At 34.9% G+C, this 26,976-nt stretch overlaps 1 protein-coding gene across 1 annotated transcript; it reads left to right on the top strand.

The window, feature by feature from the left end:
* Positions 1–9,814: 9,814 nt before the first annotated feature.
* Positions 9,815–25,477, top strand: LOC144978739 (bifunctional arginine demethylase and lysyl-hydroxylase JMJD6-like). Its single transcript, XM_078925171.1, has 10 exons — positions 9,815–9,907; positions 11,806–11,879; positions 13,792–14,003; positions 15,439–15,591; positions 16,770–16,870; positions 18,408–18,503; positions 20,663–20,810; positions 21,833–22,021; positions 22,639–22,805; positions 24,779–25,477. Exons 2-10 carry the CDS (start codon positions 11,825–11,827, stop codon positions 25,074–25,076), a joined length of 1,419 nt encoding a protein of 472 aa, XP_078781297.1. The 5' UTR covers positions 9,815–9,907; positions 11,806–11,824; the 3' UTR covers positions 25,077–25,477.
* Positions 25,478–26,976: the final 1,499 nt, after the last annotated feature.

Here is a 26,976-nt window from a genome sequence, read left to right on the forward strand (position 1 = left end):
CTTATTTATTGCCTTACTTGTGCTGGTGGTACCATTAATGTAATGACTTTGGGAAGGTTCCAGTATTGAATTAAATGTATTAATTTACTAATATATCAATTTATTATTCATTTATGTTGTTTTTATATATTTGTTTATCCATTTAAATTATTTCTTTTTTTTCTCGTTTTCTTTAGTGTTTCTCAAAACTCATTTATTTAAATTGTTTACTTATTCGTTCTTTTTATTTTTATTTTTGTTTTTAAACTAATTAATTTGTTAGTTTTTTTTCAAATTCTTTAAGTTATTACCGCTGTATTTTTAAAAGAAAATTTTTGCCAGACTAAATTTTTTCAAAACAATGTAATTTTCTATTTTATTCCCTTTAATAAAACAAAACACTTTTATTCGAAAGTCACGACTAAATAAATATATAAAATACAACCACTATTTTGATTTTCTCATCTCAACAACTGAATTAGTATAATATATGAGATGTACTCTTCTGAGAAAGGAGTGAGTTGAATTCTAAGTAAGGAAATAAATACGTTTAAGGCAAGGGTGGGCAGATTCCGTACTTGCCCGTCCTGAATCTAATACATAGGCTACATAAGATAGTTCGCGATGAAGAGGCGGGAAGCAAGGGGTTGGTTGGGGAAGGAGCAAGGATAACAGTGTAGTGTCGTTATTGTGATAGTCTAACGAATGCATGCATGAGGAGAGATTGGTGACATTATTTTGTCTTTATTGTAATATCGTATGGTAATCATCATTGTCGACGACATCGTCGTTGTCACCATCACCCAATGATGAAAATGCGCCTTATAAATGTCATGTATTATTATCATTATCATCATCATCATCATTATGCGTCTATATATATATATATATATATATATATATTTATATATATATGTATGTGTGTGTGTGTGTGTGTGAGTGTGTGTGTGTGTAATTGTATGCGTGTGAACTTTTGTTCGTATGTCCGAAACTGCAGTATGTATTTTTTTTTTTTTAATGATGGTCAATGTGAAGCGCTTCGAAGCTTCGGCACAAGCGCTTCAAAAATGTACATTCATTATTATTATTATTATTATCATTATCATCATGATCATCATCATCATCATCATCATCATCATCATCATCATCATCATCATCATCATCATCATCATCATTGAGAATAACAACAACATTAACTACAAGTACTAGAATCGCAAAAAAAACAATATCAACATCATCATATAATTTCCGTCATCGTCTCCACAACTATCATTCTAACCAACAGCACCACCAAAACCACTACCATAATTACATCCTCCCTCACCGCCTCCTCCTCCTCCTCCTCCTCCTCCTCCTCCTCCTCCTCCTCCTCCTCCACCACCACCACCACCTCTACCACTATTCCAACCACTACCACCACCGGTACAATAATTCTAACCCCCACCATATCTACCACCAACACCATCACAACCACTCCTTTGATTTACAAGTTGTTTTTGCAAGTTAAGTTTGAGAAGAGAAATGATAACAATTATCACTAAAAAGATCATTTATTTTACAAGCACTATTCCTCGTCACCTTGACATCTCTAACCTCCAAAACCGCCGGGCGAAGGTAGCTATTATCGTCTTTTATCATAACCAAAACATAGATACTCAACTGCCTTTGTTTTAAATGTTTGATGTTTGGCATTTTAATGACTGCAGTAGTATCTCAGTTGTTAACAACAAGATATGAAGTGAGTAGAAAAGTGCCAGAAGACAATAGAGAATAAAAAATTTTTTTTCGCGGCGGTGGTGGGGTTTGAACCTGCGACCTTAGTGGTACGACAACTCCGCCTGGCAGGTGAGAGCGTGGCTCTACCGTGTGAGCTATCCACGAACACATAAAAATATTCGTTTCAAACCCAAAGTCATTTCTAGATCCCTCTCTCACCCACTTCTTGAGATCGCCGATTCGTTCACCACCATCGCGAAATAATTTTGACCAGCAGTTAAGCTTAATAGCCAATATTCTCATCACAAACATATAACATAGAAACGATTGAGACATTGAGTATGCTCCGGTGTATGGGGTGAATTTTTAATTCAGAAAAGTGAGTGGAGCAGGCACTTATGTTGGTAACAACAAGATATGAAGTGAGTAGAAAAGTGCCAGAAGACAATAGAGAATAAAATTTTTTTTCGCGGCGGTGGTGGGGTTTGAACCTGCGACCTTAGTGGTACGACAACTCCGCCTGGCAGGTGAGAGCGTGGCTCTACCGTGTGAGCTATCCACGAACACATAAAAATATTCGTTTCAAACCCAAAGTCATTTCTAGATCCCTCTCTCACCCACTTCTTGAGATCGCCGATTCGTTCACCACCATCGCGAAATAATTTTGACCAGCAGTTAAGCTTAATAGCCAATATTCTCATCACAAACATATAACATAGAAACGATTGAGACATTGAGTATGCTCCGGTGAATGGGGTGAATTTTTAATTCAGAAAAGTGAGTGGAGCAGGCACTTATGTTGGTAACAACAAGATATGAAGTGAGTAGAAAAGTGCCAGAAGACAATAGAGAATAAAAATTTTTTTCGCGGCGGTGGTGGGGTTTGAACCTGCGACCTTAGTGGTACGACAACTCCGCCTGGCAGGTGAGAGCGTGGCTCTACCGTGTGAGCTATCCACGAACACATAAAAATATTCGTTTCAAACCCAAAGTCATTTCTAGATCCCTCTCTCACCCACTTCTTGAGATCGCCGATTCGTTCACCACCATCGCGAAATAATTTTGACCAGCAGTTAAGCTTAATAGCCAATATTCTCATCACAAACATATAACATAGAAACGATTGAGACATTGAGTATGCTCCGGTGTATGGGGTGAATTTTTAATTCAGAAAAGTGAGTGGAGCAGGCACTTATGTTGGTAACAACAAGATATGAAGTGAGTAGAAAAGTGCCAGAAGACAATAGAGAATAAAAATTTTTTTCGCGGCGGTGGTGGGGTTTGAACCTGCGACCTTAGTGGTACGACAACTCCGCCTGGCAGGTGAGAGCGTGGCTCTACCGTGTGAGCTATCCACGAACACATAAAAATATTCGTTTCAAACCCAAAGTCATTTCTAGATCCCTCTCTCACCCACTTCTTGAGATCGCCGATTCGTTCACCACCATCGCGAAATAATTTTGACCAGCAGTTAAGCTTAATAGCCAATATTCTCATCACAAACATATAACATAGAAACGATTGAGACATTGAGTCTGCTCCGGTGTATGGGGTGAATTTTTAATTCAGAAAAGTGAGGGGAGCAGGCACTTATGATGTGATGAGAATATTGGCTATTAAGCTTAACTGCTGGTCAAAATTATTTTGCGATGGTGGTGAACGAATCGGCGATCTCAAGAAGTGGGTGAGAGAGGGATCTAGAAATGACTTTGGGTTTGAAACGAATATTTTTATGTGTTCGTGGATAGCTCACACGGTAGAGCCACGCTCTCACCTGCCAGGCGGAGTTGTCGTACCACTAAGGTCGCAGGTTCAAACCCCACCACCGCCGCGAAAAAATTTTTTATTTTCTATTGTCTTCTGGCACTTTTCTACTCACTTCATATCTTGTTGTTACCAACATAAGTGCCTGCTCCACTCACTTTTCTGAATTAAAAATTCACCCCATACACCGGAGCATACTCAATGTCTCAATCGTTTCTATGTTATATGTTTGTGATGAGAATATTGGCTATTAAGCTTAACTGCTGGTCAAAATTATTTCGCGATGGTGGTGAACGAATCGGCGATCTCAAGAAGTGGGTGAGAGAGGGATCTAGAAATGACTTTGGGTTTGAAACGAATATTTTTTATGTGTTCGTGGATAGCTCACACGGTAGAGCCACGCTCTCACCTGCCAGGCGGAGTTGTCGTACCACTAAGGTCGCAGGTTCAAACCCCACCACCGCCGCGAAAAAAATTTTTATTCTCTATTGTCTTCTGGCACTTTTCTACTCACTTCATATCTTGTTGTTACCAACATAAGTGCCTGTTCCACTCACTTTTCTGAATTAAAAATTCACCCCATACACCGGAGCATACTCAATGTCTCAATCGTTTCTATGTTATATGTTTGTGATGAGAATATTGGCTATTAAGCTTAACTGCTGGTCAAAATTATTTCGCGATGGTGGTGAACGAATCGGCGATCTTAAGAAGTGGGTGAGAGAGGGATCTAGAAATGACTTTGGGTTTGAAACGAATATTTTTATGTGTTCGTGGATAGCTCACACGGTAGAGCCACGCTCTCACCTGCCAGGCGGAGTTGTCGTACCACTAAGGTCGCAGGTTCAAACCCCACCACCGCCGCGAAAAAAATTTTTTATTCTCTATTGTCTTCTGGCACTTTTCTACTCACTTCATATCTTGTTGTTACCAACATAAGTGCCTGCTCCACTCACTTTTCTGAATTAAAAATTCACCCCATACACCGGAGCATACTCAATGTCTCAATCGTTTCTATGTTATATGTTTGTGATGAGAATATTGGCTATTAAGCTTAACTGCTGGTCAAAATTATTTCGCGATGGTGGTGAACGAATCGGCGATCTCAAGAAGTGGGTGAGAGAGGGATCTAGAAATGACTTTGGGTTTGAAACGAATATTTTTATGTGTTCGTGGATAGCTCACACGGTAGAGCCACGCTCTCACCTGCCAGGCGGAGTTGTCGTACCACTAAGGTCGCAGGTTCAAACCCCACCACCGCCGCGAAAAAATTTTTTATTCTCTATTGTCTTCTGGCACTTTTCTACTCACTTCATATCTTGTTGTTACCAACATAAGTGCCTGTTCCACTCACTTTTCTGAATTAAAAATTCACCCCATACACCGGAGCAGACTCAATGTCTCAATCGTTTCTATGTTATATGTTTGTGATGAGAATATTGGCTATTAAGCTTAACTGCTGGTCAAAATTATTTCGCGATGGTGGTGAACGAATCGGCGATCTCAAGAAGTGGGTGAGAGAGGGATCTAGAAATGACTTTGGGTTTGAAACGAATATTTTTTATGTGTTCGTGGATAGCTCACACGGTAGAGCCACGCTCTCACCTGCCAGGCGGAGTTGTCGTACCACTAAGGTCGCAGGTTCAAACCCCACCACCGCCGCGAAAAAATTTTTTATTCTCTATTGTCTTCTGGCACTTTTCTACTCACTTCATATCTTGTTGTTACCAACATAAGTGCCTGCTCCACTCACTTTTCTGAATTAAAAATTCACCCCATACACCGGAGCATACTCAATGTCTCAATCGTTTCTATGTTATATGTTTGTGATGAGAATATTGGCTATTAAGCTTAACTGCTGGTCAAAATTATTTCGCGATGGTAGTGAACGAATCGGCGATCTCAAGAAGTGGGTGAGAGAGGGATCTAGAAATGACTTTGGGTTTGAAACGAATATTTTTATGTGTTCGTGGATAGCTCACACGGTAGAGCCACGCTCTCACCTGCCAGGCGGAGTTGTTGTACCACTAAGGTCGCAGGTTCAAACCCCACCACCGCCGCGAAAAAAATTTTTATTCTCTATTGTCTTCTGGCACTTTTCTACTCACTTCATATCTTGTTGTTACCAACATAAGTGCCTGCTCCACTCACTTTTCTGAATTAAAAATTCACCCCATACACCGGAGCATACTCAATGTCTCAATCGTTTCTATGTTATATGTTTGTAATGAGAATATTGGCTATTAAGCTTAACTGCTGGTCAAAATTATTTCGCGATGGTGGTGAACGAATCGGCGATCTCAAGAAGTGGGTGAGAGAGGGATCTAGAAATGACTTTGGGTTTGAAACGAATATTTTTATGTGTTCGTGGATAGCTCACACGGTAGAGCCACGCTCTCACCTGCCAGGCGGAGTTGTCGTACCACTAAGGTCGCAGGTTCAAACCCCACCACCGCCGCGAAAAAAATTTTTATTCTCTATTGTCTTCTGGCACTTTTCTACTCACTTCATATCTTGTTGTTACCAACATAAGTGCCTGCTCCACTCACTTATCTCAGTTGTGTTTCTTACGGTTTTCCCTACACAACACCAAGCGATTAAATTTCCCCACTTTAACCTATCAACCATTGAGTTCGAATTTACTCAAACTTGACGTCATGTTACGTTTTATCGTTTTCACCAAAAATGATGCAATTTGAGCTCTGAATGAAACTCGAGTCATATCGCTGTTTTTGCGTCTCGATTAAAACTTTAAAGTTACTACTACTGAAAACCAGTAATGTAACAGAATGTTAATCACGCCGTTGAGGGGTTAAAATATCTCTTTAATTTCTCGAGTGAACAAAATGGACTTGTATTGTCAAGGTGTTGTATTATGTCTTGTCACTTTATTTTAGTTGTATCCTCTTTCGTGATTCATTTTTGATTGCTTTTGGAATAATTAAAAGCTACGGGTATTGCCATTTCATTGTGAATGTGATTATTTGTGGTTGAAATATTTAAGGGGAATTATGAATGAAATTGACAACATCTTTCTTCGGAATTCGTCTACTTTTTCATTCAATGAATAGTTGGAGACAAAACGTCTTGGACCACACCAGCCTCGTGATTTGATCATTGTTAAAGATAAAAGAAAGTTTAAAACATCTTGGTTTGAAAAATTTAAATGGCTTACTGTAAGCGTTGCAAAAAAGAAATTGTTTTGTTTTTACTGTGTTCTCTTTAAAGGAAAATCTTGCTGGTCAACAACAGGATTTGATGATTTGAAACACTTGTCTGAAAGCTTATCAAAACATAATACCTGTGCAACACATATATCCAATGCTGTGAAATTCAAATTTTTAGGAAGTACAGACATCGGTCGGCAGATTAGTGAAAGCTATAGTCTTTCTATCCAAAAACACAATGAAGATGTGAAGAAAAATCGATACATATTGTCCAAAATCATTGATTGCCTTAAGCATTGCGCGATTCACGAACTCCCTCTTAGAGGCCACGATGAGAGCCAAAGTTCTTTGAACAAAGGTATTTTCATTGACACTATTCATCTGCTTGCAAGTTCAGATAACATTCTCTCACAACATCTATCCCAAGCGACAGTTAACAAATACACATCAAAAATAATTCAAAATGAGCTTTTAGACTCTGTACTCTACGTCTACAATGAGGATTTAAAGAAAGATTTAGAAAATGCCCGATTTGTTGCTGTTCAGGCAGATGAAACAACTGACGTTTCCAATCAGTCTCAATTTGTAATTATTTTAAGATATTGCAAAGATGGCGAAATATATGAGCGATTTTTAAATTTTGTTCCTGTTACAGATAGGTCAGCAGAGGGTCTCTCTATTGTCATTAAGTCACAATTAGATCAATTTGATTTAAAACACAAACTGATTGCTCAATCGTATGATGGCGCGAATGTGATGAGTGGTAAAAATACAGGAGTGCACGTTCGGATGAAACATTGGTTTCCATACGCACATTTCGTTCATTGCTACGCGCATCAATTAAATCTAATATTGAGACAAGCGTGCTCAGCAGTTCAAGCGATTAGAATATTTTTTGCCCAATTGGATGGCTTTTCAGCATTCTTTTCAATTTCCCCAAAACGCGCCGATCTTTTAAGATCAATCACTTCTAGTCGGCTTCCCAGACCAGCACAAACTAGATGGAATTTTCAGAGCAGGTGCCTTTCTAGTGTTCAAGATTTAAAAGAAGAGTTACTTGAATGTTTTAGGAAAATTCAGACTGAAGACGGTTGGGACGCTATATCGGTGCGCGAAGCTGTTGGACTCGAACGAATCCTGAATACTGAGGAATTCAATTTTTATTTGACCCTCTTTAATAGGATTTTTAGCCATGCTAACATTTTATTTGCATACCTGCAAAACAGAACAATAACCGGACCAGATATAATTCAGAGCGTTGAAGATTTCAAATCTAATATTTCAAAAATAAGATCAGATGTTGACAGTCTCTTTAATGAAATTGTTTGCTCAACCGATACTCAGTCAAAAAGAAGACCTCAAAGCAATTTAATCGCTCATGCAAAAGAGGCTTGTGATATTGTAGTTACTCAAATAGAGGAAAGATTTTCTCAATATGAACAAATATCCTTATTTTCACTTGTGAACCCTATGAAATTTTTGACTTACGTGGAATCAAAACCTTTAGAGAAAATAAAACTTGTCTGCCAGTATTACCCGTTTTTAGACAAAAAGAGATTAGAAAACGAACTTGAAACCGTGTATTCCAACAATATATTTCAACTGCTAGAAAGCTCGCAACAGCTTTTAAAGGAAATAATTGAACTAGACCTCGAGGATGATCTGCCAATGGTGTCAACGTTGTTAAATATTACGTTAACAACACCAGTCTCCACCGCAGAAAGTGAACGGCTATTTAGTACTTTAAAGCGGATCAAAACATGTGTGCGGAATACCATGGGACAAGAGCGCTTGAATGCGCTCACTGTGATGTCCGTGCATAAACAATGGTTGTCCAAAATTGAACTTAACGACATGATCATCAATCATTTTGCATCATCAAAGACTCGACGAATGGATTTAATCTATAAATAGGTTGGTACATAAACATGAACTATAATTTATTTTTAAATGTCGTTAATTACATTAGTTATTTGCGTATATATATATATATATACATATATATATATATATATATATATATATATATATATATATATATATATAAATATATATATATATATATATATATATATATATATATATATATATATATATATATATGACCGAATCATCTTTGCCCGACCACTATAAATAGGCTAGAACCGCCACTGAGTATAAATCAACGTTCGTTCCATCAGCAATAAAAAATTTGAATATTTCATATGGTACAGAAAAACCAAGGATTGATTCGTTGACTGATTAACTGATTAATTTATTTAATGTAAGATTAACTGACCAATTGATAATGATGATAATTTTTGGTGTCGAATTGCCACAATCGTAACAAATTGAAAACGAAATGAATATGTTTATATTGTGTATATCGCACGTGTGAAAGAGAGAGAGAGAGAGAGAGAGAGAGAGAGAGAGAGAGAGAGAGAGAGAGAGAGAGAGAAAATAAGTAGGAGTGAAATATCTGTTCAATGTTACAGTTATCGTTTAACGTTATAACAAGTGTAACTAAATGACAAATTGCCATATTTATGGACAATAAAGATCTATTATTATTATTATTATTATTATTATTATTATTATTATTATTATTATTATTATTATTATTATTATTATTATTATTATTATTATTATTATTATTATTATTATTATCATTATTATTATTATTATTATTATTATTATTATTATTATTATTATTATTATTATTATTATTATTATTATTATTATTATTATTATTATTATTATTATTATTATTATTATTACCAACTATAGAAAAATCGTCACATTCGTTATGATACAACCAACATTTTTCTTTTTCAAATTTCTCTTGTACGTCATAAAATTTAAAGAAAATGAGCAGTGTGTTGTAGAACATGTTTTGCTAAAGAAATTATGTTTCGCAAGAACTGACTGCTGTTGTGTTTGAGTGATAAAAATCTATTTTTTAAATTATTTTTTTTTGTAAGTTGGGTGTGATTTTTGGGGAAAATCCTCAAAATAGCTGAAAATTAGAGAGTTAAGTGTAGCTGTTGCCGAGGGACCCTTGTAAAGCGGTTTTGAGCACGTTTACTGGATATGCTCTAAAAAATTCAAAGGCGCAACAGATACAATATAACGAATTATAAATTCAACCACGTTTTTCCGCCGAGAAAAAAAAAAAAAAAAAAAAAAAAAAAAAAAAAAATACTCCAACCCAACAATAAACGAATTACGAAATAAAACGATCAGATCAAGTTCAAAGTGTGGTATCTGTATATTAAAATTGATTGATATTTTATTTTGAAAAGGTAGGTAAATAGAAACAATAATCTTATCATCTTAAATGTTCGCTAGAATATGCCTTTATGTATATATAAAAAAAGCATTTTTAGATTGTTAATCATGCCATCAATGAAATCAATGTCTTTTGTCTCTCCATACATAGCCATCTCTCTGCTCACTCTCAGACTCAGTCACAGTTTCATCTCATCACGTATTGTCAATAAAATGAAATTGGGATGGACACATGCACACTGTCCGTCAAATACATTATAGACTATATATGTGCAATCGTTTATATTATAATTCTGGGCTTCTGGGGGGAGCCATAATGCCAAATCAGAACCAGACATCTGTCCTCCGCCGCTGACTCCTACTCCTGACAGTCTGACTGAGACTGCTAAAAAAGTAGGGTCCTTTTACTTTTACTTTTAAGTCAATGGAATTAATATATGCACCACTTATTTTATTGAACAACCCTGTATGTATAAACATCCAATCCCACATTAAAATATTTTTTGAGATTGATAATGAATTATTTAAAATTAAAACGGAATGCATAGAAATAGATAACATGACAACAGAGTGAGTGTTGTTATCTAGAGATAGTGTTTAGTTACTGAGACTGAGTGAACAACAGTAACAGTGAACAGTAACAGACCTGGCTACTACTAAACTACTACTACTACTACTACTACTACTACTACTACTACTACTACTACTACTACTACTACTACTACTACTACTAACTACTACTACTACTACTACTACTACTTCTACTACTACTACTACTACTACTACTGCTGCTGCTGAGCTTATTTCCAACCAGTGTTTTGGAAATTATTTGGAAAGTGATTCTATAAACCACAAACTGGGGAAAATGCTGGGGTAAAAAATGTAATTTTCAGTCTCTTTAGGAACAGTTTAAATCATTTTAGCATAGCCAGTACTTTTCTTTTATCCTTTTGTTTTCATTGATAGGCGAAGCAGATTGGGGTGGGAGTTGAGAGGGGGGGGGGGGGAGGGGGAGGGGGGGGGGGGGTCATTTCACACATTGTGGTGCCAATCAAAATGATGTAGACCACACAGGCCTACTTCGCCGTGTCGTTTAGTGAGAGTGGGAAATAGAATGTTGAACCATCATTTCAACATGACACCAAACATGATCACACATAGGCTAGTGCCTAGTGCTCCTACTACTACTAGCCATCTTGGCTATAGTTACAAGACAATCAAGTTTAAATAAAAAGAAAATCAGTGATTTCCTTTAGCTACCTAATGCTCAATGAAAATGACGTGAAACAATGAAATCCGATCATGTGACTACGTACAATCTTGCCGGCTTGTTCCTTGTTGGGAATCCCTAATTCTACCGATTGGAATAGGTAAATCCTACTGATCCCAACACCAGTTGGAAATAGGTAAATCCTACTGATCCCAACACCAGTGGGGAAAGGTGAATCCTGCTGGTCCCAACACCAGTTGGGAATAGGTAAATCCTACTGATCCGAACACCCGTGGAGAATAGGTAAATCCTACTGATCCCAACACCCGTCAGAATAGACATTGTGCACTAGTACTTACTACAATTGCGAAAAATTCATGGAATTACAAAATTTTGGCTTCAGTTTCTGAACTTTATGGGTATCCCAAAGTCATTACAACTTGTTGAAAATGAAAATTAATTCCAGGCTACATATTTTTAAGTTTTTAGCGACTACAATTTTTATTTCATAAATATTATGAATTTTTAAATTTTCAAGTAGGTCTGTATTAAGACGTTTTGAAATAAAAATTAAATTGACAAGAGAGCAGATCTTTCTATTTCTATGACATTGTCACAAATGCATGAATGAATGTCAGAAGAGTGATATCTACCAACTACACTAAAATTATCCAATTGTTTCCAATTAATAATTCATTTCAGATCTTTTGACAGTCTATGCATGGAACACCGGGTTCGTAAGCGAATTCGTGATGCAAAATCAAGGGCAAGGCCAGGTTTGTATATATAATGTCATATATATATTTCTTTGGTGCAGTCTAATAGTAAGGAGCAGCGTGGCTCAGCGGTACGGTCTTTGCTTTGTACCCAAAAGGTAACGAGATCGATCACCCGCCGCTGCGTTGTGTGGCCTTGAGCAAGTCACCGAGCCCTAGCTCACTTTGCGGCGCTGCACTGCGGCTGACGCCTGGGTTATTCCAGTCTTCCCTTGGAATAGACCCTAAAGACAAATTTCCCCTTGGGGATGAATAAAGGGATTTTCATTTATTATTTATTTATTTTTATTATTCTTAAGACTTATATATCAATGTCTTCAAACCTGTAACTCGACTATTTATGATTTTACAATTATGAAAATATCCCTTCTCTTCTGCTATTCTTAACTTTATGGAAGTGTCTTGGGAGTATAAAATCTTGCCAAAATAAAATGGCTAGGGAGACCAAGATTTTGGCTTACCGTCGTAAAACCGTATTATCATTGTTGGAACTGTTACTTTCTGTTTACTCTATCCTTAACTCCTTACCACCTATTGGAAAATCGTCACTTTTCTCATCCAGATTTCATTTCTTTTAGCTACAGTTATAAAAACTTGACATTCTGTAGTAATAGAGCGCATATTGTCGAAGAAGATTATGTATTGAATGTGCTTGTTGCTTTTATGTTTGAGTAAGAACTGTCTGTTTTTGTGATGGATGGGTGTGAAGTTTTGGGGAAAATTCTGAAAATTGCTGGTAAGTAGGGGGTGGAGTTTTTTTCTTCTATAAATTTATTTATTGATTGATTTTTATTTTTTTTTAATTTTTGGTAGTTGTTAGTCTTGATTTTTTATTTTTTAAAAGCCTTGTATTGATATTATTATCAGTCTCTGAATTTCAGATTTTCGTTCTTGAATTCACGTCAGCTGATATAAATTAATTGCACCTGTTATAGTTCATAAAACGCCTTTTTTTCTTCTTCTTCTCCTTCCTTTCTTTCTGTCATTTTTTATATTAGTAGTGTATTCCTTTTTAAAAAAATATTATTAGTAGTATTTTCTCTTTTTTGTTGTTGTTTTATAGTAGGCAGAAAATTGGGGGTCCCGGCGGTGCAATTAATAGACCACTTGCTTCACAAGAAAAGTGATTGGTTTTAATCCTGGCTGCAGTGGAATTTTTTTTTTATCTGACCCCCCCCACCCCCCACCAACCGTTTCTCAAGCTCAATAAGAAATTTAGTATTAAAATGTTTGTCTCTAAATGACATATATTCAACCAGAAAGTGAACTATCGGTGTTAAGAAAAGTTAATAATTTTTGTGATAGAATTAAGTGAATTTATGGCGAAAATATTAAAGAAAAGAAGAAGAAAAAAATCTACATCATGTGACAATAAACTTGGCGTCGTAATGGCTTTACTTTAATAAATTAAAGTTTAAAGGTCTTATAGTAGCAGGTCTGATAACCTAGTGTAGTAAAGAGAAATGGACAGGTGGCTTCTGCTCTGCTTTACTGATAATAGTGATGATTTTAAAAAATAATATTGATGATAAGCGCTTAGAGTCTGGTGTCTCGGAGTTATAGCGCTATATAAGTTTTCAGCATTATTATTATTATTATTATTATGATAAAGTAATGTTAATAGTAGTAATGAAATAATAATAATAATAATAATAATAATAATAATAATAATAATAATAATAATAATAATAAAAAAGATAATGATAATGATGATGATAATAGTAATATTAAGAAGAAGAAGAAGAATAGCAATCATAATAATGATAATAATAATCATTGTTATTATTATAATGATTGATGATGTTCTGGTTTTTATATATTTTTTTTGTTTTTATTTTGTGGTAGATCTTGCATGACTGATCAATCTGTAAAATTGCTATTTTTTTCTTATTTATTTTCAACTGCTTGTCAGAATTGTCAAAAGAGCACCATGGCTGGTACAAGCATAACTATGCTCACGAGTTCGATGTTCGAAAAGAGATTGTGAGAGACAGTGTTCTACGAGTGGATGCCTCACAGGTCTCCGTGGAGGAGTTTAGAGAGAAATATGAAAGAACTTACACACCTGTGGTCATCACTAACGGTCAGACGGACTGGGCAGCTTCTTATAAGTGGAATCCTGGGGTATGAATTTTAACAGTGGTGGTCTTAGATAAAATTGAACACTGGTTTTTCAAAACTCGCTAAGTCGATTTTTCTACTTTTTGAGATTTTCCATCCATGACATGAATTGAAACGTAAACTTTATTTTAAGCATCAATTGACACAAGAATTTCCCTAGATTTGTGTGAATTTGAAGTTTAAATATGATAAAATAACAAACTGAATGAGAAATTTTAGGGGAAATAATCCTCAATATCTCAAAATGCGAAACAAACGGATTAAGGGAGTTGTGGAATACCACTCTTCAATTAATTCATGAATTTATCAGTATAATTTTGATGGGTTTCATCCACATCGTTCAACTGGGTAGGGGACTCAACTATGCAGAATAATTGTAAAAACCACGAGCAATATAAAGAGCCAATGGACGTCAAGGATTTTGTCGCTTGTCAAAATAAATCCTTTCCATTGGATTTTTCAACCTAATATCAAGGTTGCCAATTTTCCGTATATTTACAAAATTCAGTATTTTATAAACTCTCAGCATATTTTCCAATTACCTGCTATACCGAAGAAAAAAAGGAAGCACATAACGTCTTTTTACTGGAGTTCAGGGGTCGGATAGGCGTCGGTCAATGTGTTTGTGTAAACGTTCAGTAAATTTTTGCCTTTTGAATTGGCAACCCTGTAATATTTATATACAGGATGTGTCTTCGGTTGCTGAGTGATCTTGACCTAGAATTAGAAAATAACAGCATATTCTTGGAGTTGTGTGGTTTGTGATTGAGGCCATTGATTTAAGTCGTATTTTCAGATAAATTTTATTTTAAGTATAATCGACACATGGTCACCATAATATATATATATATCCGCTTGTTGTTCCACTGTACTTTTTCAGACTTTTTAATATTCTTTGCCAATTTTTATTTAATATATTTACATTTGATATAATTTATTTTTTTAATATTACCGAATTGTGATGTGATACAGAATTATAATTTCCATACAAGGATCAATAAAGTATATTCTATCTTATATTATCTTAAGTAAGTGGAGCAGGTACTTCTTTTGATAATGACAAGAAATTTATAGAATAGAAGTGTCAGAGGACAAGGTATAGAATTAAAACATTTGCAGCGCTGGAAGTTGAATCCGAGATCCAACTGTTGCTGTACCTTCCCCCACACTGCTTTATTCTCTATTGTCTTCTGGCGCTTCTCTACTCTTTTCATTTCTTAGTTGTATTTTGTTATCCCATCGATTAAGGTAGCTTTGCCGTGACCAACCGTATACCTAGATTGTTGTAAGTTATTTCATTTGACAAGAAATTCAGTCTTTTAAAACAAGTAAAATTAACTAAAGTTTACTCATGGGACAACAACCAAAAAAAAAATAAATATCAAAGGCCTTGTTTTTAGTTTGTTTTTTTTTTTTTTTCCAATTTTTCATTTGACAGAGATTGGCCAAGAAATATCGTAATCAGCGTTTTAAATGTGGAGAGGACGATGACGGCTACTCTGTGAAAATCAAACTTAAATATTTTGTGGAGTATATGAATCAAACTCAGGACGACAGTCCTTTGTATATTTTTGACAGCAGTTTTGGGGAGGTAAGAGGCTCTTTTGATTTTTCCTACTTGAATATAGATTTTGATCAATTATCTTATACAATCTGCCCACATATAATTATATATTAAATTATTTTTGTGTATGTGTACATGTGTAATGCCAATGTAACTATCTTTGTAATATAACAATTTCCCCATAGGATTTATTTTGATGCTTCACTATTCTCAATTCAATTGCTCTGGTGTCAAGCTGTTGTTTTCTTCTAGATTATATTAATTAATGATAATCTTGTTGTTATAAATTCAAAGCCAAACAATCATATTAGATTTACGAATTTTTCTTAGAAGTAGAAGTAGGTATTTTTTTTTTTTTTTTTTTTTTTTTTGTAGGTTAAAAAATAAAAGATATTTTTTTTTTCAAATTGTAATTCTCCCATTACTTATTTTCTGTGTAATGGTGTAGGCTTAGACTTTTTCTTTAAGTGAGTAGTAGTAGTTGGAGTAGTGATAGGCATATGTGTGTCTCAGTCCTGGTACTTCCAGATTCAATCTCTGTCTGTTATTTTGAAAGGTGACTAGTAGTGTTAGGAGTGTTTTTACTTTCAGATTCAATCTGTTTGTTAATTTGAAAGTATTTTTTATTTTTATTTTAAAAATAATGTACAAAATCGGAAGAAACAGCTTCAACATTTTGGTCTAAACAAAACCCCTTTTCAGTCACAAACAAAAATTGTATAAACAATACTTTATTTTAAATCCAGACTGACGGCAGTAAAGTATTTATACAAAATACTTTTCTGTCATCTGTCTGGATTCAAAGGAATATATTAATATGTTTACTGTTTTTTGTTGTGTTTTTTTTTTATTGTCTAAAGAAGGGGTTTTTTTTTGGAATCTGAAATGTTGAATGTTTGGCATTTTGTTCTTTTTTAAAAATCTGTTGATAATTGTAATTTTGTACATTTCTTTCTACAGTCCACAGCTATTCGCTACTTTGTATTGACTTTGCTATTTTTACAACAACTTTGAACATAATTTGAAGATATTTTTTTCTTCTCATTGAGTAACTTTTCAATTTATATTTTCATGCAATCTAATTTTTGTTCAGCATTTTTTTTTTAAATTTCTGGTTGTAAAAGCTCAGACATTCAATTTTTTCACTGCCGTGCTGAAAGTTTTGTAAATTCAATATTTTGTTGTTGATGATTTCCTGCATCCAGCATCCAAAACGTCGCCGGTTACTGGAAGACTTTGAAGTGCCCAAATATTTCCGTGATGATTTATTCAAATATTCGGGAGAACAAAGACGTCCTCCTTACAGGTTTGTTTTATTTTCGTTTGTTTTTTTTTTTTTGTTTTTTTTTTGTTTTTTTCTATTTAAGCTTATTCTCTCCCTTTTATTTTCACAGCAATGTTAGGACTAATTACTATAATGTATTAATGAAATTTGACCATTTATTGCCGATGATTTTTTTGCTGGTCACTGATTTTGAAGTTTTCAAGTAGGCAGGTCTCGTTTCCAAAGGGAAATTAAAGTCACTTAAGTAAATAGCTTTAGAAATAAATAAATTGCCCTTAGCATGATAAAAAAAAGAATGCTTCAAAGGCCTGAATATAGGTTCTAAGGAACTAAACTTTCCTTTTCTTCAAAATTTATTGAGTCAAAGAAGCTATGAAGGCTGAGCCAAAAATTCGTGTTTCTACGATTTTTTCATAGGACTAGGCAGGTCTGCATGTTTTATTTAGAATAGTGTTTTGTCATCAATGTGTTTTGTCATCAATGTGTTTTGTCATCAATGTGTTTTGTCATCAATGCGTTTTGTCATCAATGTGTTTTGTCATCAATATGTTTTGTCATCAATATGTTTTGTCATCAATGTGTTTTGTCATCAATGTGTTTTGTCATCAATGTGTTTTGTCATCAATGTGTTTTGTCATCAATATGTTTTGTCATCAATATGTTTTGTCATCAATATGTTTTGTCATCAATGTGTTTTGTCATCAATATGTTTTGTCATCAATATGTTTTGTCATCAATGTGTTTTGTCATCAATATGTTTTGTCATCAATGTGTTTTGTCATCAATGTGTTTTGTCATCAATATGTTTTGTCATCAATGTGTTTTGTCATCAATGTGTTTTGTCATCAATGTGTTTTGTCATCAATGTGTTTTGTCATCAATGTGTTTTGTCATCAATGTGTTTTGTCATCAATGTGTTTTGTCATCAATGTGTTTTGTCATCAATGTGTTTTGTCATCAATATGTTTTGTCATCAATGTGTTTTGTCATCAATGTGTATTGTCATCAATGTGTTTTGTCATCAATGTGTTTTGTCATCAATGTGTTTTGTCATCAATGTGTTTTGTCATCAATGTGTTTTGTCATCAATGTGTTTTGTCATCAATGTGTTTTGTCATCAATGTGTTTTGTCATCAATGTGTTTTGTCATCAATATGTTTTGTCATCAATATGTTTTGTCATCAATGTGTTTTGTCATCAATATGTTTTGTCATCAATATGTTTTGTCATCAATATGTTTTGTCATCAATGTGTTTTGTCATCAATATGTTTTGTCATCAATGTGTTTTGTCATCAATATGTTTTGTCATCAATGTGTTTTGTCATCAATATGTTTTGTCATCAATGTGTTTTGTCATCAATATGTTTTGTCATCAATATGTTTTGTCATCAATGTGTTTTGTCATCAATGTGTTTTGTCATCAATGTGTTTTGTCATCAATGTGTTTTGTCATCAATGTGTTTTGTCATCAATATGTTTTGTCATCAATGTGTTTTGTCATCAATGGTTCTCGTGTATTTCTATGTATTCATCTATGTCTATCCCCAAATCTCACAGATGGTTTGTGATGGGTCCTGCCCGTTCAGGAACAGGCATTCACATCGATCCCCTGGGTACAAGTGCCTGGAATGCCTTAGTCTGCGGATATAAACGGTCAGTTGAGAGAGAATTAGGGGAATGCGTTTGTTACAGATTCTGTCCTTTAGTTGTGTCCATCACAGTGAACACTTTTAAGAGGACAGCACACATGTGTGAACACTATTTTTTAGGGCTGGATGGTTTCTAGGAGTGAAAAAAACAAAAAACCCTCCCAAAGTCATACAAAAATTAAAACAATAAGCCACAAACATTGAGATACCAGTCCCGTGTGGATGGGTCTTTGTAATTATTCTTTGTCCGTCAATCGAGGGACTGAATTTGGTAGATACTGCATTCTCTCAATATAGCATTATTTCAGTTTATCTTTTTTCCTTAAAAAAAAAAAAATTTAATTTATTTATTTTTTAAAAATGAATTATTTACAGTTCTTTATTAATTGCTTTGATATCCTTTGGATTAGATGATAATCTATCGCAAAGTTTCTTTCCGCCTTGCCCAGCTACCTGGTCACGAGGAAAACATGTGTAAAATACCTCTCCTGAGAGAATTCTCTCTAGGTGGCTCATTTAGGTTGCGGTTTGATTACAAGACCACAATTCTACTCAAAACTGTCAACTCCCGCTTTGTTTCTGTTTGTTTTATTGGGGTTATTTTTTCTTTTTTTTTCCTGGGCTTTTCCGTTTATCTTTATTTTTATTGGCCCTCAAAAAATCTTGCTATAATTTATAAAGTCCCCTTTCTTCTTTTGGTTTTTGTCATTGATAGATTAGCAATATTTAGACAAGGAATATGATTAATCTGAGAATCCCAATAGCTCAGTTGGTAGGGCACTTGCTTCACATGTAAAAGGACATGGAAGTGGAAGGAGTAATAGAAGTTTATTGCTTTCTATTGAATTTCATTTTCAAAGACTTACTGGTCTTTGTTATATTGCATCGGGGCTGACACAAAAATAGATTGTAAGGATAAAACTACTTTTTGTCTGTTATAGATGTTTATTATAATAGTAATAATTATACTAATAAATAGCACTTATTATAGCGCTTTACCCCGTCTAAACAGGCACCATTCGCTACAAAAGTCAAGATTTTAAAGTAAAAATTTTGTGTTTTTTTTTTTTTTAAAAACAGTTTAATCCTGATTTTCTGGCTTCACAGATTGGCAGCTCTGTCTACACAGTAACGATTGGGTGGGTTCCTGACTGTGACTTCTATCTTCCTGTATCTGTTCTCCATTTGCTTTCTATCTTTGTCTTGGAATGAGATTACTTACTTTTGTCCTGACTCTTACCGGAGTCCTTGGCTGGGAGTGAAACAGTCGAATATATAGTTATGTTATTTTTTTATTTTAAACATAATTTGTAAAAATTTGACTGTATTCCTCTTAGTGGGATTTTGTGCTGGTGTCTGGGTGAGACTTTTAGGAGATCTCAAACTAAATACACTGATAGTCTGCTCTTGGAATCCACATCTGTTCCCTATTTGGACCCTTTACCCCTAGTGGGGAGGGGGTACATATTGTGTCTTCTATCCCCTTATATCTGTTTTCCAACATGCTTTCTGGCCTTGTCTTGGAATGAGATTACTTGGTTTTGCGCTGGCCCTGGCCGGAGTCCTAGCTGTGAGGGAAACAGTCAAATGCATAGTTGTTGTTTTGGGAGATGATATTTTCTTCCTTGTAAATCATCTCTCTGTATTATGTATTATTATATTTGTTATTTTGAATGTATAATGTAAGCATTTGAGTGTGTTCCTCTTTGTTGGATCTTGTGCTTGTGTCTGGGTGAGACTTATAGGTGATATCAGACTAAGTACATTGATGGTATGCTCTTGGATATACATCTGATCCCTATTTGTTCCCAATTTCCCTTTGTCTTACTCTCTCTTGGGTGCTTTAATTGTAATTCTAGAGCTTTCGACTATCCCATTTTCTTCCTTTTTACTGGCGCTGATATAACCTAAATGTCTTGCAAGCGCCGTAAAACCCTTAAAAACAAACAAACAAGCAAAAGACCCTTTCCCTTATGTCTTACTTTTTCCTCAAGTCCTTTTAATTGTTCATCTATAATGTTTTGACTATCCAATTTCCTTCCTTTTTACTAGCGATGATATGACCTAAATGTGTTGCAAGTGCTGTAAAACCCTTAAACACAAAAACAAACATACATAGTAGCAACATACAACATCACGAGCCTATCAAATTCTATTCTACAGGTGGTGTCTCCTTCCAACCTCCACACCACGTGAGCTGCTCAAGGTGACGAGTTCGATGGGAGGGAAGCAGAAGGATGAGGCAGTCACTTGGTTTACCCACATCTATCCTAAAGTCATCAGTCCTGATTGGCCCAGTGAATACAAGCCTGTAAGCTACACACAGTTGATCAGATATGATAATTATAACATGTGAGGCTGTCTGAGAAAACCCAAGAAGATGCGGAAAGCTTCGATTCGAGATATGAGCCAAAATCGAAGATAAAGTGTTTCCCATAGCAACAAATTTTATTCAGAACAAAATTCATAACTTGGGTTCTAATAGACATGGACAGAAAATTTAAAGTGATAAATGATCAGAAAGTAGTCTACACTACTGCAGACATAATTCAATTTATGAAATTTGCGCATCTTTCCGGTTTTCTTAGCCAGCCACACATATTATAATATATACAGACATTTTTTTTTGGTTTGTTTATTTGTTTATTGTTAAGCACTTTGAGCTTGTTGAGATACAGGGGAAGGCGCTATATATAAACCATATATTATTATTATTATTATTATTATTATTATTACTATTATTATTACTATTATTATTATTATTATTATTATTTTTATTTATTATTATTATTATTATTAACAAAAAATACGCCTGCAAAAATTTTAAAGACTTGGGCGTATAGGTCTACACTTGAATGTTATATTATTCCAGGGTTAGCCAGGTGCTGATACTTGTATTTTGATTTTGAATTGGAAAAAATAATGTGAATTGATATGCCTTTATCATTTTCATTAAACTGCAAGAAACTATAAAGAAACTTTAAATTCAATTTTTGATTGATGGTTTATATCGAATCCTACATGATGCCATATTCAGCCAGTGGTGACATTTTATCCTTGGTTTATATCCTATAGAGCAAATTTTAAGATAGATTTAAACAAAAAAAAAAAAACGCAAAAAAATGTTAACATGTCTTAACATAGAAATCATTGTTTTTGAAATCGTTCGGTTTAAAAAAAAAAATTTATATTGATATGCTTGTTGGGAAAAATGTCGGATAAGATTAAAATTTTAAAATTTAAGATCTCCTTGTTTACTTCTACTTCTACATTGTTTTATTTTGGCTACTTGGTTTTCTGTCTTTTTTTTTTAACTTTAAATCTTCTCTTTAGTTGGAGATTCTCCAGGGTCCAGGTGAAACAGTGTTTGTGCCAGGAGGTTGGTGGCATGTAGTCATTAATCTAGACGACACCGTTGCAGTCACACAGAATTTCTGTAGCACTGTCAACTTTCCAATAGTCTGGCACAAGACTATCAGGGGACGGCCCAAACTATCACGGAAATGGATCAAGGCTCTGAAGGTCAGTTACGTGGGCACGAGGCACTTACTGTGTTTTCTATCTCCTTATATCTGTTTTGCAAATTGCTTTCTGTCTTTGTCTTGGAATGAGATTACTTAGTTTTGTCCTGACCCTGGCCGGAGTCCATGGCTGGGAGGGAAACAGTGGAAGTATAGTTATAGTTTTGGTAGTTGATATTTCTTTCCTTGTAAATCATCTCTGTTATTTATTGTTATTTTTTAAATTTTCAACATATGATTTGTAAACATTTGAGTCTGTTCCTTTGTGCTGATGTCTGGGTGAGACTTTTAGGTGATCTCTTTGATAGTGTGCTCTTGGAATCTACATCTGTGTCTTATTTTAACTAATTCCCCTTTGTCTTACCGTTTCTTGGGTGCTTTAATTGTAATTCTAGAACTTTTTACTATCCATTTTCCTCTTTTTTACTAGCGCTGATATGACCTTAATGTGTTGCAAGCGCCGTTAAACATTTAAAAACAAATAACAAAAAACAAACGATTAAATCCTTACAAGATAGCTATAATCCAGTTTCTCCGTTTTTAGAGAGAGACACAACTGTGTATTGCTATTTTTTAGTCTTCACTATCCACCATCTCATTCCAAACTCATCCTCACAGGCTCTTCGTCCAGAGGTGGCCGCCGTTGCAGAGTGTGTAGATCTGAAAAAGCCGACGGGTTTTAATTCTGACAGCTCCAGCTCTGCTTCGTCATCTTCCAGTGACAGCAGCTCTGAATCCGCTGACAGCGACAGCGACTCGGGGTCAGAATCAGCTGCTAGCAAATCGTAAGTTTTTAGAAAATATTTTATTGATTTATTTATTTATTTATATATTCATTTATTTATTTATTTATTTATTTATTTATTTATTTATTTATTTATTTGTTTATTTATTTATTTATTTTTTATGTATTTTGAAGGGAGTGAGAGGTTGTGTGGATCGGATATTCTATTGTTGTAAATGTGTAACCAAATGACAAATTGCCACTTTTTGAGGACAATAAAGATATATTATTATTATTATTATTATTATCATCATCATCATCATCATCATCATCATCATCATCATCATCATCATCATCATCATTATTATTATTATTATTATTATTATTATTATTATTATTGTCATTATTATTAATATTATTATTATTATTATTATTATTTTAAAATTAAAAAAAAAATTGAGCTTTTATCTAGCACAATATCCACTAAAGGTGCTCGAAGCGCATATTGTTCTTTCACCTGAGGGACCGAGGCTCAAGCCCTGATGTTGGTATCTATTATAATTTGCCTGTAACTGTAACAATAAACCTTTTCCCCTGGGTGGGGATCCTGACCTCCCATAGCGGGCAGAGAGGTACATACTGTGTCTTCTATCCCCTTATATCTGTTTTCCAACATGCTTTTTGCCTTTGTCTCAGAATGAGATTACTTGGTTTTGTCCTGGCGCTGGCCGGAGTCCTAGCTGGGAGGGAAACAGTCAAATGCAAAGTTATTGTTTTGGGAGAAGATATTTTTTTCCTTGTAAATCATCTCTCTGTTATGTGTTATTATTTTTATTTTGAAGGTATAATGTAAGCATTTGAGTGTGTTCCTCTTTGTTGGATCTTGTGCTTGTGTCCGGATGAGACTTGTAGGTGATCTCAAACTGAGTACATTGGTGGTATGCTCTTGGAATCTACATCTGATCCCTATTTGTTCTCAGTTCCCCTTTGTCTTACTTTCTCTTGGGTGCTTTAATTGTAATTCTAAAACTTTTTACTATCCCATTTTATTCCTTTTTTCTGGCGCTGATATGACCTAAATGTGTTGCAAGCGCCGTGAAACCCTTAAAAAACAAAACAAACAAAAACAAAAAATAATTTGCCTGTACCTGTAACAATAAACCTTTTCCCAAATGGCTCCCTTGGCAGGGCTGCACTGTGGCTGGAGCCAGGTTTATTAAGATTGTTTATTTGTTTTGTTTTACAAATTTTTTTTTTTGGAGCTTTTATATAGCGCAATATCCACGAAAATGTGCTCAAAGCGCTTTACAAGGGGTCCCTGGTCAACAGCAACATTTAACACATAGGACGGGACATGACGCCTGTCAGGCGATATTACAATTTTTCGGACAAAAACAACGCGGTTAATGGCCAGGTACTCATTTTACACCTGAGTACGGTGAGAGAATGTGAGTAAAGAGCCCTTTTCCAAGGACTCAACTATGCGCCGAGCTAGACTCGAACCCAGAACCTTCCGATCCGAAAGCGAGTGTCATACCACCAGACCACAGAGCCGCACAAATGATAAGAGGCTTGGCAACAAGATTCAGTATTTATGTCTTGTGTGACAGGTGTGTAAGAGAATAGAATTGAGATTTGTTGTCATTAAAATCTAGACTGTAAATTATATTGAAGCTCTTTTTTATTTATTTTTTTTTCTTTTTTCTCTCTATAGTTTGATACACACCATGTTTTGTTATTATTATTATTATTATTATTATTATTATTATTATTATTATTATTATTATTACTATTATTATTATTATTATTATTATTATTATTATTATTATTATTATTATTATTACTATGTTGTTGTTGTTTTTGTAATATGAACACTATTGTTGACAATTTTTTTTGAGTACTGATAAGATCTCTTCTTTCTATTCCTTTCTGATCCTCTTTTATTTATATCCAGAATTTGATCATTTGAGTTTTAATTTTTACATTGATTTTACATTTTCATTTCAACATTCCATTTATATACCTATTCCTCAGAAAAAGATCGAGACGAACAAAATCTCGGTCCCTCACCCCAAACGGAAGCAATATCGTCACTAGCAGTAGCAACAGAGTTGATAATTTGAAGTCATCCACAATGATGCCAACCACAATGGCGTCATCATCATCATCATCATATACGTCATCGTCGTCGAGTAATCATCACCCGCACAATCATGCCAGATCTCGGTCTAAGTCTCTATCCCGGTCCAACATCTGCGTGGCCAAGGAGAGACCGAGAGGTGAAGGTCATCAGGGTCATGGTCGGAACTCTTCTCCGAGGAACTCTCGTTGACGGAATAATTTTTTTTACAGAATTTGCATTAGAATAAGGGAAAAAATCACAATCAAGATTTTATAAATTCACAACCAATGCACATCATTGCTTTTCAAAATAAAGGGGGGAAAAATGGTCTTGGTTTAAAGTTTTTCAAAGATGTATCATGTTTTTTACAGGCCTGCCACTTAAACAGGTTTTATCAATATTTGTTTTTATAAGGATATGGCAAAATTTCGTTTTTATTAGCTTTGCCACTAAAATACTCCAATAACTAGTTATTTTAAGAAACTAGAGGGGGAAAAAACGTGTTTATCAGTTTTTTATCAGTTAAATAAGGCAAACTAAAAAAGAAGCAGTGGCAATCTAGCTTAATACTTACTTACTTACTTAATCCTCTACAGGCCTTGAGGCACATAGTGAATCCACCAGACATCTCCATTTTTTGCGATCGTCTCTAAAATTCCAATTTTCGGCAGAGGGGGGGGGGGGGGGGGGGGGGGGAGGGGATTAAAAAGTGAACTTTAAAAAAATGAATGCCAAAAGGGAATTAAGTAGGAATATTAGTTACACTCCTTTCCCCTTTCCCATTCCATTAACTGTCTTTATGTGTTTGGTATATATTGTATACTGCACACAAAACGAACGAAGAAGTGCTAAAACAAACATACCAACAAAGGAAACTAATGCCCTTAATAGCGGATCGACAACTATCCTTTTTCGGACAGAATGAATACCTGGCAAGTTGTGGAAAAATACCTGGTAAACGCGCCCGGGGGAGACAAAGAAAAAACACTCGTAGACCAACTGAAGGGCTTCACCAACCTAACAATCCAAGAGCTGTTTGAAAAAGCAAGAGACAGGGAGGAATGGAGAGAGATAATTCATGCAGTATCCGAAGCCTGGACCAGGCATGGAACCTAGAAGAAGAAGAAGATTTGTTTGGTGGCAAAATTTGGTAGTTGTTTCGATACAGAATTATCCATTGTTTTAAGAAATTCCTATTTTTTTTTTGTCTCAAAATTTCTATTTTTCTGACCTTCTGATTCCACTTTTGGAATATGAAGGGTTGGCAGGTCTGGTCAGGGTGTCCTCGTTTCAGATCTCTGAAAAGTTGGCCGCTATGTATTACAATGTGGATTATCAGGTCAATGCATCGGGCTGTAGGAATTTGGATAATGGCTGCTTGTCCATGCAACATTAACTTGATGTTGACTACTGAATTTACGTTACCTAGTCTAAACCCAATAACACTTTGTTTTTTACTTTGTGCTTTTTGAACTAGTCTCCTTGTACTTTTGCATTTTCTAAGTCACTTATAAGCAAAACCCTGTTTCGGTGATTAAATCATAAGGATATCTTTCTTTAAAGGTGCTGGAATGACCTCAAAGTGGCAAGTGCCTGAAAACTCCTTAATAAATAATAATAATAATAAATTTAAAAAATCCCCTTTATTCATGTCTTAGGGGAAATTTGTCTCTTGGGTTCTTTGGTCTATTCATGAATGGGAAGACTGCAGCTAGGGCGAGGTGACTTTTCTTAAGGCCACACAACGTACAGGATATTCAAACTTCAAACCGGTGCCTTTCGGGTACGAAGCAAAGACCTTATCACTGAGCCAGGCTGCCCCAAATCAAATATTAAAACACGCAGCACATTGCGTGACCCATCTTGTCAATCTGGTATTATGTCTGAATTATTCGGGCACAAAGGATTTTGGTACAATTCTTAAAATGTTGTGAATTTTCAGATTATAATATTTTTATAGTTGAAAAATGTTTATCCAAACCCCCTCCCCCTCTCCCCGACCTCCCGACCCAAAGACAATATTTATTTGTTTTCCTTGAAATCTGACAATTTATATTAACTCACTCAATCCTAGAGATTTTTTGCTTCTTTTCAAAATTGGAAAAAAATG

Source organism: Berghia stephanieae, chromosome 8 (assembly GCF_034508935.2).
Source record: "Berghia stephanieae isolate SIO BIC M18660-M18661 chromosome 8, UCSD_Bste_1.3, whole genome shotgun sequence".
In the NCBI taxonomy this organism is placed as follows: domain Eukaryota; kingdom Metazoa; phylum Mollusca; class Gastropoda; order Nudibranchia; family Aeolidiidae; genus Berghia; species Berghia stephanieae.

What these genes read in the sequence shown, in the direction of transcription:
- LOC144978739 (XM_078925171.1), top strand. Translation starts at nt 11,825, where the DNA reads ATGGAACACCGGGTTCGTAAGCGAATTCGTGATGCAAAATCAAGGGCA. An exon ending in TTGACAGCAGTTTTGGGGAG is followed by an intron (nt 15,592 to 16,769) that starts GTAAGAGGCTCT and finishes TCCTGCATCCAG; the next exon opens with CATCCAAAACGTCGCCGGTT. An exon ending in GGCCCAGTGAATACAAGCCT is followed by an intron (nt 20,811 to 21,832) that starts GTAAGCTACACA and finishes TCTTCTCTTTAG; the next exon opens with TTGGAGATTCTCCAGGGTCC.